General features: G+C 44.4%; 1 protein-coding gene across 1 annotated transcript in view; it reads right to left on the reverse strand.

The window, feature by feature from the left end:
• The window catches only part of LOC311122745 (1-phosphatidylinositol 4,5-bisphosphate phosphodiesterase delta-1-like), a gene marked incomplete at both ends in the record, with an annotated part of 71,036 nt that overhangs the window by 25,701 nt on the left and 30,964 nt on the right, over nt 1-14,371 (reverse strand). The window contains 4 exons of the mRNA XM_084197068.1: nt 445-646; nt 4,161-4,389; nt 4,606-4,735; nt 4,933-5,161. Coding sequence (XP_084053194.1) covers nt 445-646; nt 4,161-4,389; nt 4,606-4,735; nt 4,933-5,161 — 790 coding nt within the window. The remainder of the gene's footprint in view (nt 1-444; nt 647-4,160; nt 4,390-4,605; nt 4,736-4,932; nt 5,162-14,371) is intronic.

Genomic DNA, 14,371 nt, shown 5'->3' on the forward strand with positions numbered 1-14,371 from the left:
TAGATTAGAGGTAGTAAGGTATGGTTAGTTTAGATTAGATTAGAGGTAGTAATGTATGGTTAGATTAGATTAGAGGTAGTAATGTATGGTTAGTTTAGATTAGAGGTAGTAAGGTATGGTTAGTTTAGATTAGAGGTAGTAAAGTATGGTTAGATTAGATTAGATTAGATTAGATTAGATTAGATTAGATTAGATTAGATTAGATTAGATTAGATTAGATTAGATTAGATTAGATTAGATTAGAGGTAGTAAGGTATGGTTAGTTTAGATTAGATTAGAGGTAGTAAGGTATGGTTAGATTAGATTAGATTTGATTCGATTACATTAGAGGTAGTAAGGTATGGTTAGTTTAGATTAGATTAGATTAGAGGTAGTAAGGTATGGTTAGATTAGATTAGAGGTAGTAATGTACGGTTCGTTTAGATGAAAGGTTGTCATGGTTACTTGATATAGGCCTCTGTGCTGCTTGGGCCTTTGAGCTGGTCTTCCATCAGGTAGGTGTTGTGGGAGGAGCTGATGAAGTAGTGGTTGATTGGCTGGCTCATATCCTGGAACACCTCCTTGTGGGCGGGGTTGAAGATAGACCCCTCCTCCTGCTGCAGGTACATCAGGAAGCCATCTTTGGTCATGTGATTCTTCTGCTTAGCTGGGCGGGGGGACAGGGGACAGAATGAGATAGGGGGTTGGGTCTTGTGAAATAGGTCTCTCAGATATACACTACCTTCAGAAGGTATTCACACCCCTTGACACATTTTGTTGTGTTACAGCCTGAATTTAAAATGGATTAAATTGAGATTGTTTTGTCACTGGCCTACACACAATACCCCATAATGTCAAAGTGGATTTATGTTTTCAAATATTTTACTAATTTATTAATAATTAAAAGCTGAAATGTCTTCAGTCAATAAGTATTCAACACCTTTGTTATGGCAAGCCAAAATAAGTTCAGGAGTAAAACGTTGCTTAACAGGTCACACAATACGTTGCATGTACACACTCTGTGTGCAATAATAGTGTTTAACATGATTTATGAATGACTACTCATCTCTGTACCCCACACATACAATTATCTGTAAGGTCCCTCAGTCTAGCAGTGAATTTAAACACAGATTCAACCACAAAGACCAGGGAGGTTTTCCAATGCCTCACAAAGAAGGGCACCTATTGGTAGATGGGTAAAAATAAAAAAAAGTAGACATTGAATATCCCTTTGAGCACGATGAAGTTATTAATTGCAATTTGGATGGTGCTATCAATAAACCAAGTCACTACAAAAATACAGGTGTCCTTCCTAACTAGGTTGCCAGAGAGGAAGGAAACCACTCAGGGATTTCACCATGAGGCCAATGGTGACTTTAAAACAGTTACAGAGTCTAATGGCTGTGATAGGAGAAAACTGAGGATGGATCAACAACTTTGTGGTTACTCGACAATATTAACCTATTTGACATAGTGAAAAGAAGGAAGCTTGTACAGAATAAAAAATATTCAAAAACATGCATCCTGTTTGCAACAAAGCGCTAAAGTAATGCTGCAAAAAAATGTGGCAAAGCAATTCACTCTTTGTCCTGAATAGGAAGTGTTATGTTTGGGGCAAATGCAATAGAACACATAGCATGGTGGCGGCTCCATCATGTTATGGCAGTGGAGGCTCCTCAGAGGAGAAAGTGTATTATGGGTATGCATGGTGGCGTCTGCATCATGTTATGGCAGTGGAGGCTCCTCAGAGGAGAAAGTGTATTATGGGTATGCTTGGTGGCGGCTCCATCATCTTATTTCTTTTGTTTGTCATTTTAGCAGACGCTCTTATCCAGAGCGACTTACAGTTAGTGAGTGCATACATTTCATACTTTTGTCATACTGGTCCCCCATGGGAATCGAACCCACAATCTTGGCATTGCAAGCGCCATGCTCTAACAACTGAGCTACACAGGACCAGGATAACGGTGGAGGAAGGGGAGGACCATCCTCCTCAGGACCAGGATAACGGTGGAGGAAGGGGAGGACCATCCTCCTCAGGACCAGGATAATGGTGGAGGAAGGGGAGGACCATCCTCCTCAGGACCAGGATAACGGTGGAGGAAGGGGAGGACCATCCTCCTCAGTGAATTTCAGAAGAAAAAAAAAGTGAAACATTACAAAAGTGATCATTTTTAGATAAAACTATACTAAATATATTCACGTCCCCAAATAATTGATTAAAACACTGTTTTGCAATGAGATTATTCTTCTTCACTTTTAGCTTACTCAAACAGAGAGGGATGCCATGTTAGCTAGCAGGCTATGGCTATCCAACACAGGAACTTTTCCAAGTCAAGGTAAGCTTTTGTTTTTATTAATTTATTGCCACCGGGGCCCACCGGTGTAACTGCTAAACTGCTTGCTGACTGTACACTGTACTGCATGATTGTAGCAGGTTTACTAACGCATTAGTTCTAGTAGCTATGTTGATTATGACGTTAGCTAATATGGTGACAACGATGTAGTCTGTGTGTAGTGGCTAGCGGTTATGGTATGAAGGTTTGGCTTGGAAAGGTGTTTTCGTCTGGTCACAGACAGCGCATAGATGCAAGATGGAATTAACAAGAAAAGTGATCATGCTGTTTGTATGTGGCTGCTATAAAACTCAACTGTGTTTGCGTGTGATCAGGGATGAATTCATTACACTGATTCTGTTGAAAAATGTTTCTTAAAAGGAAGCAAACGGAATGAAATGTGGATAAACATACCTCCATTTGTCCAATAGAAACTCTAGTTTGCAACTGTTTGGCTAATGATTACACCCTAGATCAGCTAGATGCAGGCCAGAGTGTGCAAGGCCGTATTGAATGTGTAACTGTCTGTCACCTTCATTACTAAAATAATTATCTCAACCTGTGCACCTACGTTGTAAACTTTAATTCATAGGCTAGGTTGTAGCAACCTCATGATGGGTATAGGGAAAATGTGAGTATAATGTAGTAACCTAAACCTATCGATGTTACATTGAACTGGGTGAATGGAATATGAATGACAGTCATCCAATATGCTGTAATAGAAATAAGGCCATGCTCATTGTCACGACTTCCTACGAAGCTGCCTCCCTCTCCTTGTTCGGGCAGGCTTCGGCGTTCGTCGTCACCGGCCTTCTAGCCACTGCCGCTCCTCATCTCATCATTCCATTTGTTTTGTCTTGTTAATTACACACACCTGGTTCATATCCCCTCACCAGTACCTGTATAAGTATTCCCTCTGCCCCCCTTGTCTTTGTGTATGATTGTTTATTGTGGAGGTTACTATAGCTCGGTGGAGCTCTTTGTATTTTGTATTTCCAGGATATTCACCCGTGTGCCTTGTTTTCTCCAGTGCGGCGTATTTACCGCACTGGAGTGTTTTACGTATTGCTGCGTACCGCTGTCTTACCGGATAAACCATTTATTCTGAGATTTACCCTCTTATGCCTGACTCCATCCAAATCATCCGTCACACTCATAAAAAAAGAATCGGCCTGATCGTAAATGGCACCGACCGCCACTGTGTTATGGGTGTTATGGCTTGTAATCTTTAAGGGAGTTTTTCAGGATAAAAAAGAAACTGAATGGCGCTAAGCACAGGCAAAATCCTAGAGGAAAACCTGGTTCAGTCTGCTTTCCACCAGACACTGGGAGATGAATTCACCTTTCAGCAGGACAATAACCTAAAACACAAGGCCAAATCTACACTGGAGTTGCTTACCAAGTAGACAGTGAATGTTCCTGAGTGGCCGAGTTACAGTTTTGAAAATGACTTAGACTTGAAAATGGTTGTCTAGCAATGATCAACAACTCATTTGACAGAGCCTGGCACCTACTACCATACCCCGTTCAAAGGCACTTTTGTCTTTCCCATTCACCCTGTGAATGGCACACATACACAATCCATGTCTCAATTGTCTCAAGGCTTAAAAATCCTTCTGTAACCTGTCTCCTCCCCTTCACCTACACTGATTGAAGTGGATTTAACAAGTGACATCAATAAGGGATCATAGCTTTCACCTGGATTCACTTGGTCAGTCTGTCATGGAAAGAGCAGGTGATCTTAATGTTTTGTACACTCAGTGAGTTCATGTTTGTGTGAACTGAGCATCTCTCACCTGAGTCATCCAGCTCGTATTGAGTCAGTACCACAGCATCTCTCCTCACCTGAGTCGTCCAGCTCATATCTCTCTATGAGTCCGACAGCGTCCTCCATGGTGGCCACTTCACGCTGCTCGTTCAGCAGGAAGTTGAGCAGGTCTTTGACACTCATCTGCTCCCCCGTGGTGGCGTACTTCCTGTAGATCACATCGATCTCCTCGCGGTGTATCAGCAGGTTATAGAAGTGTTCGATCTCAGGACCTTCCAGGGAGCCCGAGTTAGACTTGTCACATTTCTGCAGGACAAGATCATTAACAAAACAGTACTTTACTAACGAGATACAGTACATTGAGGTCCTCCTCAGACTAATAAAATGCTTTGAGACATAGCAGAACCTTAAATGCAACCCATATACATACAGGAACATGACAGAACTGCATTAAGAGCTGCCTCTACAGCTTCTATAACACCATCCTTGTAAGTCATTGACCAACAGAAGCTGTCCACTCACTGCGAACAGCACTTCAGCGTACGTGTCATCCACCTTGATGTTCATCTGGCGGAGGAAGTGTTTCAGCTCCTTCAGAGTCATCTTGTTGTCCTTGTTCTTGTCTGCTCTCCTCATACAGTTGAAGATCCAGCTTTAATACGCCCAGATTTAAGGATCAATCATTCAACAGAGACAGTTGGACACCAGTTGCTTAACTTTTGACCCATTATAGATGGGAATCCACTTGACTGTATAGGCTGAACACTATCTTTTGATTTGTAACCCCAAGTAACTAAACAACGTATTAGTTGTGATTTGCAATGCAAGCAGATTCACAAAAGAGGATACTGTTCGCTCGTCTGCTGGAGGTTGAGTTTCCTCCGGTTGGAGGTGATCTTCTCCAGACCATTGACCCACTGCCTAGCCTCTTCCCCCGAGGGAGCCACCAGGTCCAGGGTCCTCCTGCGGCCCTTAAAGATGATGGAGAAACAGCGGTCCTCCACGTGGGCCTCTGTGTACTTCTGAAGACCCTCCGACTGACGGCCCTTACGCACCGAGTCTATCTCATCAATGGAGACTGGAGGAGAGACCAGGGGGAGTGAGGTTAGAATTATTTATGAAATCCTGGTCCTGAAGGCTCACTGTATGCGTACCCCAGTGGCTTGTCCCAGATACCCCAGAGGCTTGTCCCAGAGACCCCAGAGGCTTGTCCCAGAGACCCCAGTGGCTTGTCCCAGAGACCCCAGAGGCTTGTCCCAGGGACCCCAGAGGCTTGTCCCAGAGACCCCAGTGGCTTGTCCCAGAGACCCCAGAGGCTTGTCCCAGAGACCCCAGAGGCTTGTCCCAGAGACTCCAGAGGCTTGTCCCAGAGACCCCAGAGGCTTGTCATTGTTGATAGACAACAATAATTTTTTCACCTCTTCCACGCTCACTTTACAGAATTCAAAATTACGCTTGTCTTTCATAATTTTGTCAGTTATACTTGGAAATGTAGTGTCAGCGTTTGTTGCTGGCATGTCAAGCCTAATTTTGCTGATCTTGGCAATGAAAAATCATTAAAGTAGTTAGCAATATCAGTGGGTTTTGTGATGAACGAGCCATCTGATTCAATAAATGATGGAGATGAGTTTGCGTTTTGTCACAAAATGTAATTGAAGGTGCTCCAAAGCTTTTTACTATCATTCTTTATGTCATTTATCTTTGTTTCATAGTGTAGTTTCTTCTTCTTTTTATTCAGTTTAGTCACATGATTTCTCAGTTTGCAATACGTTTGCCAATCGGTTGTGCAGCCAGACTTATTTGCCATTCCTTTTACCTCATCCCTCTCAACCATACCATTTTAAAATTCCTCATCAATCCACGGGGATTTAACAGTTTTTACAGTCATTTTCTTAATTGGTGCATGCTTATTAGTAATTAGCTATTTATTTTACTATTTTCAGTTATCTGCAGCTAGCAACAAACACTAAAACTGGACAGTTTTATCTCCATCTCTTAATAATAAATAATATCTTCATTAAAAGACTCAATCATGGACACTCTTACTGCCAGTTGTGGCTGCTTCGTGTGATGTATTGTTGTCTCTACCTTCTTGTCCTTTGTGCTGTTGTCTGAGCCCAATAACGTATGTACCATGTGGTGTTGCTACCATGCTGTGTTGTCGTGTGTTGCTGCCATGCTATGTTGTTGTCTTAGGTCTCTCTTTATGTAGTGTTGTGGCGTCTCTCTTTATGTAGTGTTGTGGTGTCTCTCTTTATGTAGTGTTGTGGTGTCTCTCTTTATGTAGTGTTGTGGTGTCTCTCTTTATGTAGTGTTGTGGCGTCTCTCTTTATGTAGTGTTGTGGTGTCTCTCTTTATGTAGTGTTGTGGTGTCTCTCTTTATGTAGTGTTGTGGCGTCTCTCTTTATGTAGTGTTGTGGCGTCTCTCTTTATGTAGTGTTGTGGTGTCTCTCTTTATGTAGTGTTGTGGCGTCTCTCTTTATGTAGTGTTGTGGTGTCTCTCTTTATGTAGTGTTGTGGCGTCTCTCTTTATGTAGTGTTGTGGTGTCTCTCTTTATGTAGTGTTGTGGCGTCTCTCTTTATGTAGTGTTGTGGCGTCTCTCTTTATGTAGTGTTGTGGTGTCTCTCTTTATGTAGTGTTGTGGTGTCTCTCTTTATGTAGTGTTGTGGTGTCTCTCTTTATGTAGTGTTGTGGCGTCTCTCTTTATGTAGTGTTGTGGTGTCTCTCTTTATGTAGTGTTGTGGTGTCTCTCTTTATGTAGTGTTGTGGCGTCTCTCTTTATGTAGTGTTGTGGCGTCTCTCTTTATGTAGTGTTGTGGTGTCTCTCTTTATGTAGTGTTGTGGCGTCTCTCTTTATGTAGTGTTGTGGTGTCTCTCTTTATGTAGTGTTGTGGCGTCTCTCTTTATGTAGTGTTGTGGTGTCTCTCTTTATGTAGTGTTGTGGCGTCTCTCTTTATGTAGTGTTGTGGCGTCTCTCTTTATGTAGTGTTGTGGTGTCTCTCTTTATGTAGTGTTGTGGTGTCTCTCTTTATGTAGTGTTGTGGTGTCTCTCTTTATGTAGTGTTGTGGCGTCTCTCTTTATGTAGTGTTGTGGTGTCTCTCTTTATGTAGTGTTGTGGTGTCTCTCTTTATGTAGTGTTGTGGCGTCTCTCTTTATGTAGTGTTGTGGCATCTCTCTTTATGTAGTGTTGTGGCGTCTCTCTTTATGTAGTGTTGTGGCGTCTCTCTTTATGTAGTGTTGTGGTGTCTCTCTTTATGTAGTGTTGTGGCGTCTCTCTTTATGTAGTGTTGTGGTGTCTCTCTTTATGTAGTGTTGTGGCGTTTCTCTTTATGTAGTGTTGTGGCGTCTCTCTTTATGTAGTGTTGTGGTGTCTCTCTTTATGTAGTGTTGTGGTGTCTCTCTTTATGTAGTGTTGTGGTGTCTCTCTTTATGTAGTGTTGTGGCGTCTCTCTTTATGTAGTGTTGTGGTGTCTCTCTTTATGTAGTGTTGTGGTGTCTCTCTTTATGTAGTGTTGTGGCGTCTCTCTTTATGTAGTGTTGTGGCGTCTCTCTTTATGTAGTGTTGTGGTGTCTCTCTTTATGTAGTGTTGTGGCGTCTCTCTTTATGTAGTGTTGTGGTGTCTCTCTTTATGTAGTGTTGTGGCGTCTCTCTTTATGTAGTGTTGTGGTGTCTCTCTTTATGTAGTGTTGTGGCGTCTCTCTTTATGTAGTGTTGTGGCGTCTCTCTTTATGTAGTGTTGTGGTGTCTCTCTTTATGTAGTGTTGTGGTGTCTCTCTTTATGTAGTGTTGTGGTGTCTCTCTTTATGTAGTGTTGTGGCGTCTCTCTTTATGTAGTGTTGTGGTGTCGCTCTTTATGTAGTGTTGTGGTGTCTCTCTTTATGTAGTGTTGTGGCGTCTCTCTTTATGTAGTGTTGTGGTGTCTCTCTTTATGTAGTGTTGTGGTGTCTCTCTCTATGTAGTGTTGTGGTGTCTCTCTTTATGTAGTGTTGTGGTGTCTCTCTGTATGTAGTGTTGTGGCGTCTCTCTTTATGTAGTGTTGTGGTGTCTCTCTTTATGTAGTGTTGTGGTGTCTCTCTTTATGTAGTGTTGTGGTGTCTCTCTTTATGTAGTGTTGTGGCGTCTCTCTTTATGTAGTGTTGTGGTGTCTCTCTTTATGTAGTGTTGTGGTGTCTCTCTTTATGTAGTGTTGTGGCATCTCTCTTTATGTAGTGTTGTGGTGTCTCTCTTTATGTAGTGTTGTGGCGTCTCTCTTTATGTAGTGTTGTGGTGTCTCTCTTTATGTAGTGTTGTGGTGTCTCTCTTTATGTAGTGTTGTGGTGTCTCTCTTTATGTAGTGTTGTGGTGTCTCTCTTTATGTAGTGTTGTGGTATCTCTTTATGTAGTGTTGTGGTATCTCTTTATGTAGTGTTGTGGTGTCTCTCTTTATGTAGTGTTGTGGTGTCTCTCTTTATGTAGTGTTGTGGCGTCTCTCTTTATGTAGTGTTGTGGCGTCTCTCTTTATGTAGTGTTGTGGCGTCTCTCTTTATGTAGTGTTGTGGTGTCTCTCTTTATGTAGTGTTGTGGCGTCTCTCTTTATGTAGTGTTGTGGCGTCTCTCTTTATGTAGTGTTGTGGTGTCTCTCTTTATGTAGTGTTGTGGCGTCTCTCTTTATGTAGTGTTGTGGTGTCTCTCTTTATGTAGTGTTGTGGTGTCTCTCTTTATGTAGTGTTGTGGTGTCTCTCTTTATGTAGTGTTGTGGTGTCTCTCTTTATGTAGTGTTGTGGCGTCTCTCTTTATGTAGTGTTGTGGCGTCTCTCTTTATGTAGTGTTGTGGTGTCTCTCTTTATGTAGTGTTGTGGCGTCTCTCTTTATGTAGTGTTGTGGTGTCTCTCTTTATGTAGTGTTGTGGTGTCTCTCTTTATGTAGTGTTGTGGTGTCTCTCTTTATGTAGTGTTGTGGCGTCTCTCTTTATGTAGTGTTGTGGTGTCTCTCTTTATGTAGTGTTGTGGTGTCTCTCTTTATGTAGTGTTGTGGCGTCTCTCTTTATGTAGTGTTGTGGCGTCTCTCTTTATGTAGTGTTGTGGCGTCTCTCTTTATGTAGTGTTGTGGTGTCTCTCTTGTCGTGATGTGTGTTTTGTCCTACACTTTTATTAGATTTTTATCCCAGCCCCCGTCCACGCAGGAGGCCTTTTGCCTTTTGGTAGGCCATCATTGTAAATAAGAATTTGTTCTTAACTGACTTGCCTAGTTAAATAAAGGTTAAATAAAAAATAAATACATTTCATAAATGTGTCAAGTGCAGCGTCTGGTTGCTCCTCATTACACACCACGGACCAGCGAATATTCTTTACATCATCAACATAGGAATCACTACAAAACTTGTATGACCTCTTATACACTATATTAGGCCCAGCCTTTGGAACTTTGGTTTTCCTAGATATGGCTACTATATTGTGGTCACTAAAACCAATGGATTCGGATACTGCTTTAAAGCAAATTTATGCAGTATTACTGAAGATCAATTAATCAAATGTATTAATAAAGCCCTTTTTACATCAGCAGATTCACAAAATGCTATACAGAAACCCAGCCTAAAACCCCAAACAGCAGCAATGTAGATGTAGAAGCATTTATGAAAAAAATAATGTATGCACTCACTAACTGTAAGTCGCTCTGGATAAGAGCGTCTGCTAAAATGACTGAAATGGAAAAATGGTGGCTAGGAAAAACTCCCTGGAAAGGCAGAAACCCAGAGAGGATCTCATGTTGCGCAGTAATAAAGATGTGATCAATACATGTTGATGATTTCATTCCTGTTCTGTTTGTAACTACCCTGGTAGGTTGACTGATAACCTGAACCAGGTTACAGGCACTGGTTATAGTTTGAATCTTTCTCTTGAGTGGGCAGCTTGATGAAAGCCATTCAATATTTAAATCACCCAGAAAATATACCTCTCTTGATATCACATACGTTATCAATCATTTCACACATGTTATCCAGATACTGACTGTTAGCACTTGGTGGTCTATAGTAGCTTCCCACCAGAATGGGCTTTAGGTGAGGCAGATGAACCTGTAGCCATATTACTTCAACAGTATTTAACATGAGATCCTCTCTAAGCTTTACAGGAATGTGGTTCTGAATATAGACTGTTATTGAAGTGTTGTGGTTGCAGTTTCACTTGGCACATCTAAAGCCTTTTATTTTGGGGTGTTGCTATAGGCCAAATGAAATTATGGGCAGAAAGACAAATTCTTCATCGAATCAGATTAATCACAAAACCATTTGATGTTGCCAATTATTTGAAGGATTACTTCACTGGCATAGTGGGAAACGTAGGCAGGAAATGCCAACAACGAGCAGTGAGCCATCGTATTCATGCATTAAAAAACAAATAATGAAAGAAAAGCATTGCAAGTTTGAGTTTTGTAAAGTTAGTGTAGGAGAGGTGGAAAAATTATTGTTATCGATGGATCCTGGATGGATATAGATCTCATTCCGTCAGTAGAGGATGCCTGGTTGTTCTTTAAAAGTAATTTCCTCTCAATCTTAAATAGACATGCCCCATTCAAAAAATACAGAACTAAGAACAGATATAGCCCCTGGTTCTCCTCAGGCTTGACTGCCCTTGACCAGCACAAAAACATCCTGTGGCGTACTGCATTAGCATCAAATAGCCCCCGCGATATGCAACTTTTCAGGGAAGTTAGGAACCAATATACACAAGCAGTTAGGAAAGCAAAGGCTAACTTTTTCAAACAGAAATTTGCATCCTGTAGCACTAACTCCAAAAAGTTTTGGGACACTGTAAAGTCCATGGAAAATAAGAGCACTTCCTCCCAGCTGCCCACTGCACTGAGGCTAGGAAACACTATCACCACCGATAAATCTACAATAATCGAGAATTTCAACAAGCATTTTGCTACGGCTGGCCATGCTTTCCACCTGGCTACCACTACCCCGGCCACCAGCTCTGCACCCTCCGCTGCAACTTGCCCATGCCCCCCCCGCTTCTCCTTCACACAAATCCAGACAGCTGATGTTCTAAAAGAGCTGCAAAATCTGGACCCCTACAAATCATCTGGGCTAGACAATCTGGACCCTTTCTTTCTAAAACTAGCCGCCGAAATTGTCGCAACCCCTATTACTAGCCTGTTCAACCTCTCTTTCGTAACGTCTGAGATCCCCAGAGATTGGAAAGCTGCCGCGGTCATCCCCCTCTTCAAAGGGGGTGACACTCTAGATCCAAACTGTTACAGACCCATATCCATCCTGCCCTGCCTTTCAAAAGTTTTTGAAAGCCAAGTCAACAAACAGATCACCGACCATTTCGAATCCCACCGTACCTTCTCCGCTATGCAATCCGGTTTCCGAGCTGGTCATGGGTGCACTTCAGCCACGCTCAAGGTCCTAAACGATATTATAACCGCGATCGATAATAGACAGTACTGTGCAGCCGTGTTCATTTACCCGGCCAAGGCTTTCGACTCTGTCAACCACCGCATTCTTATTGGCAGACTAAATAGCCTTGGTTTCTCAAATGACTGCCTCGCCTGGTTCACCAACTACTTCTCAGATAGAGTTCAATGTGTCAAATCGGAGGGCCTGTTGTCTGGACCTATGGCAGTCTCTATGGGGGTGCCACAGGGTTCAATTCTTGGGCCGACTCTTTTCTCTGTGTATATCAATGACGTCGCTCTTGCTGCTGGTGACTCTCAGATCCAACTCTACGCAGACGACACCATTTTGTATACATCTGGCCCTTCATTGGACACTGTGTTAACAAACCTCCAAACGAGCTTCAATTCCATACAACACTCCTTCAGTAGCCTCCAACTGCTCTTAAACACTAGTAAAACTAAATGCATGCTCTTCAACCGAACGCTGCTTGCACCCGCCTGTCACGATCGTCTAATGAGGGAGACCAAAGCGCAGCGCGTTGAGCGAACATGACTTTATTAAATTAAAGTACTCACTACAAAAACAACGACGAATCGTGAAGTCCTCAGTTACAATGACTGACAAGGAACAAAAACCCACAACACTAAGGTGAACACTGACAGTTTAAATATGGCTCCCAATCAGAGATAACGAGCCGACAGCTGACACTCGTTACCACTGATTGGGAGTCACACGACCAAACAAGGAAACACAACCAAATACAACACAACCAATACCAAACACAACCAAATGAACACACCCTGGCTCAAAATACACAGTCCCGGAGCCAGAGCGTGACAGTACCCCCCCCTAAAGGCGCGGACTCCGACCGCGCCTACACCCCAAATAGGGAAGGGCTGGGTGGGTATTGCTCCTCGGAGGCGGCTCCGGCTCCGGGCTTGACCACCACCCTACTACAATCCCCCCGTAGTGCCCCCAGTCCGATCTGACCCAGTTAGCTGGATCAGGACTGCCGACGCGCACCCCTGGCTTGGCGCGTGAGGCAGGAATGGACCGGACCTGGCAGACGATACGCACCCTTTGCATGGTGCGTGGAGCCGGAACAGGCCTCACCAGGCTGAAGACTCGCATCCCTGGCTTGGTGCGAGTAGCAGGAATGGGCTGAATCCGGCTGACGACTCGCACCCTTGGCTTGGTGCGAGTAGCAGGAATGGGCTGAATCCGGCTGACGACTCGCACCCTTGACTTGGTGCGAGTGGCAGGAACAGGCAGAATCCGGCTGACGACTCGCACCCTTGGCTTGGTGCGAGTAGCAGGAACGGACTGGACCAGGCTGGCGACTCGCACCCCTGGTTTGGTGCGAGTGGCAGGAACAGGCCGGACAGGGCTGACGAAACGCACCATAGACTTGGTGCGGAGAGCAGGCACGGGCCGGACAGGGCTGGCGACGCGCACCACTGACCTGGTGCGGGGAGCTTGGATGGGCCGGACTGGGCTGGCGACGCGCACCATAGACTTGGTGCGGAGAGCAGGAACGGGCCGGACAGGGCTGACGAAACGCACCATAGACTTGGTGCGGAGAGCAGGCACGGGTCTGACAGGGCTGGCGACGCGCACCACAGACTTGGCGCGGAGAGCAGGAACGGGCCGGACAGGGCTGACGACGCACACCACTGGCTTGGTGCGGGGAGCTTGGATGGGCCGGACTGTACTGGGGACACACACCACTGGCCCTACACCGGGATCTGGAACGGGCCGGACCGGACTGGCAACACACGCCAGTACCTCTCGCCGTGCCTCTACTTCCTCCATCCCCTCTTCGACCAGTGGCCCCCGTAACCCGACGGCCTCCTCCGGCAACCCACTGGACCGCTCTATCGCGGCCTCCTGCTGGTCCGACGTCGTGAGCCCCCCCCTAAAAATTTTCTGGGGTTCTCTCCTCTTCGTGGACCAGGCCTCCATCGTTCTCGCCAGACTATCACCCCACTGCTCCAAAGTCCAACCTCTCTCCTCTTCTCTTGGCTTGGCCCAGTCGAGACTCCTACTCAACTGCTCCCAAGTCCATCCTCTCTCTTCTTCATGCTGCTTGATCTGGTTAAGGTGGGTTTTTCTGTCACGATCGTCTAATGAGGGAGACCAAAGCGCAGCGCGTTGAGCGAACATGACTTTATTAAATTAAAGTACTCACTACAAAAACAACGACGAATCGTGAAGTCCTCAGTTACAATGACTGACAAGGAACAAAAACCCACAACACTAAGGTGAACACTGACAGTTTAAATATGGCTCCCAATCAGAGATAACGAGCCGACAGCTGACACTCGTTACCACTGATTGGGAGTCACACGACCAAACAAGGAAACACAACCAAATACAACACAACCAATACCAAACACAACCAAATGAACACACCCTGGCTCAAAATACACAGTCCCGGAGCCAGAGCGTGACACCGCCCACCCGACTAGAATCACTACTCTCGACGGGTCTGACCTAGAGTATGTGGACAACTACAAATATCTAGGTGTCTGGTTAGACTGTAAACTCTCCTTCCAGACTCACATTAAGAATCTCCAATCCAAAGTTAAATCTAGAATCGGTTTCCTATTTCGCAACAAAGCCTCCTTCACTCATGCTGCCAAACATGCCCTCGTAAAACTGACTATCCTACCGATCCTTGACTTCGGCGATGTCATTTACAAAATAGCCTCCAACACTCTACTCAGCAAATTGGATGTAGTCTATCACAGTGCCATCCGTTTTGTCTCCAAAGCCCCATATCATACCCACCACTGTGACCTGTACGCTCTTGTTGGCTGGTCCTCACTACATATTCGTCGCCAAACCCACTGGCTCCAGGCCATCTATAAATCACTGCTAGGCAAATCCCCGCCTTATCTTAGC

Source organism: Coregonus lavaretus (assembly GCF_964263955.1).
Source record: "Coregonus lavaretus genome assembly, contig: HAP1_SCAFFOLD_966, whole genome shotgun sequence".
Lineage (NCBI taxonomy): Eukaryota > Metazoa > Chordata > Actinopteri > Salmoniformes > Salmonidae > Coregonus > Coregonus lavaretus.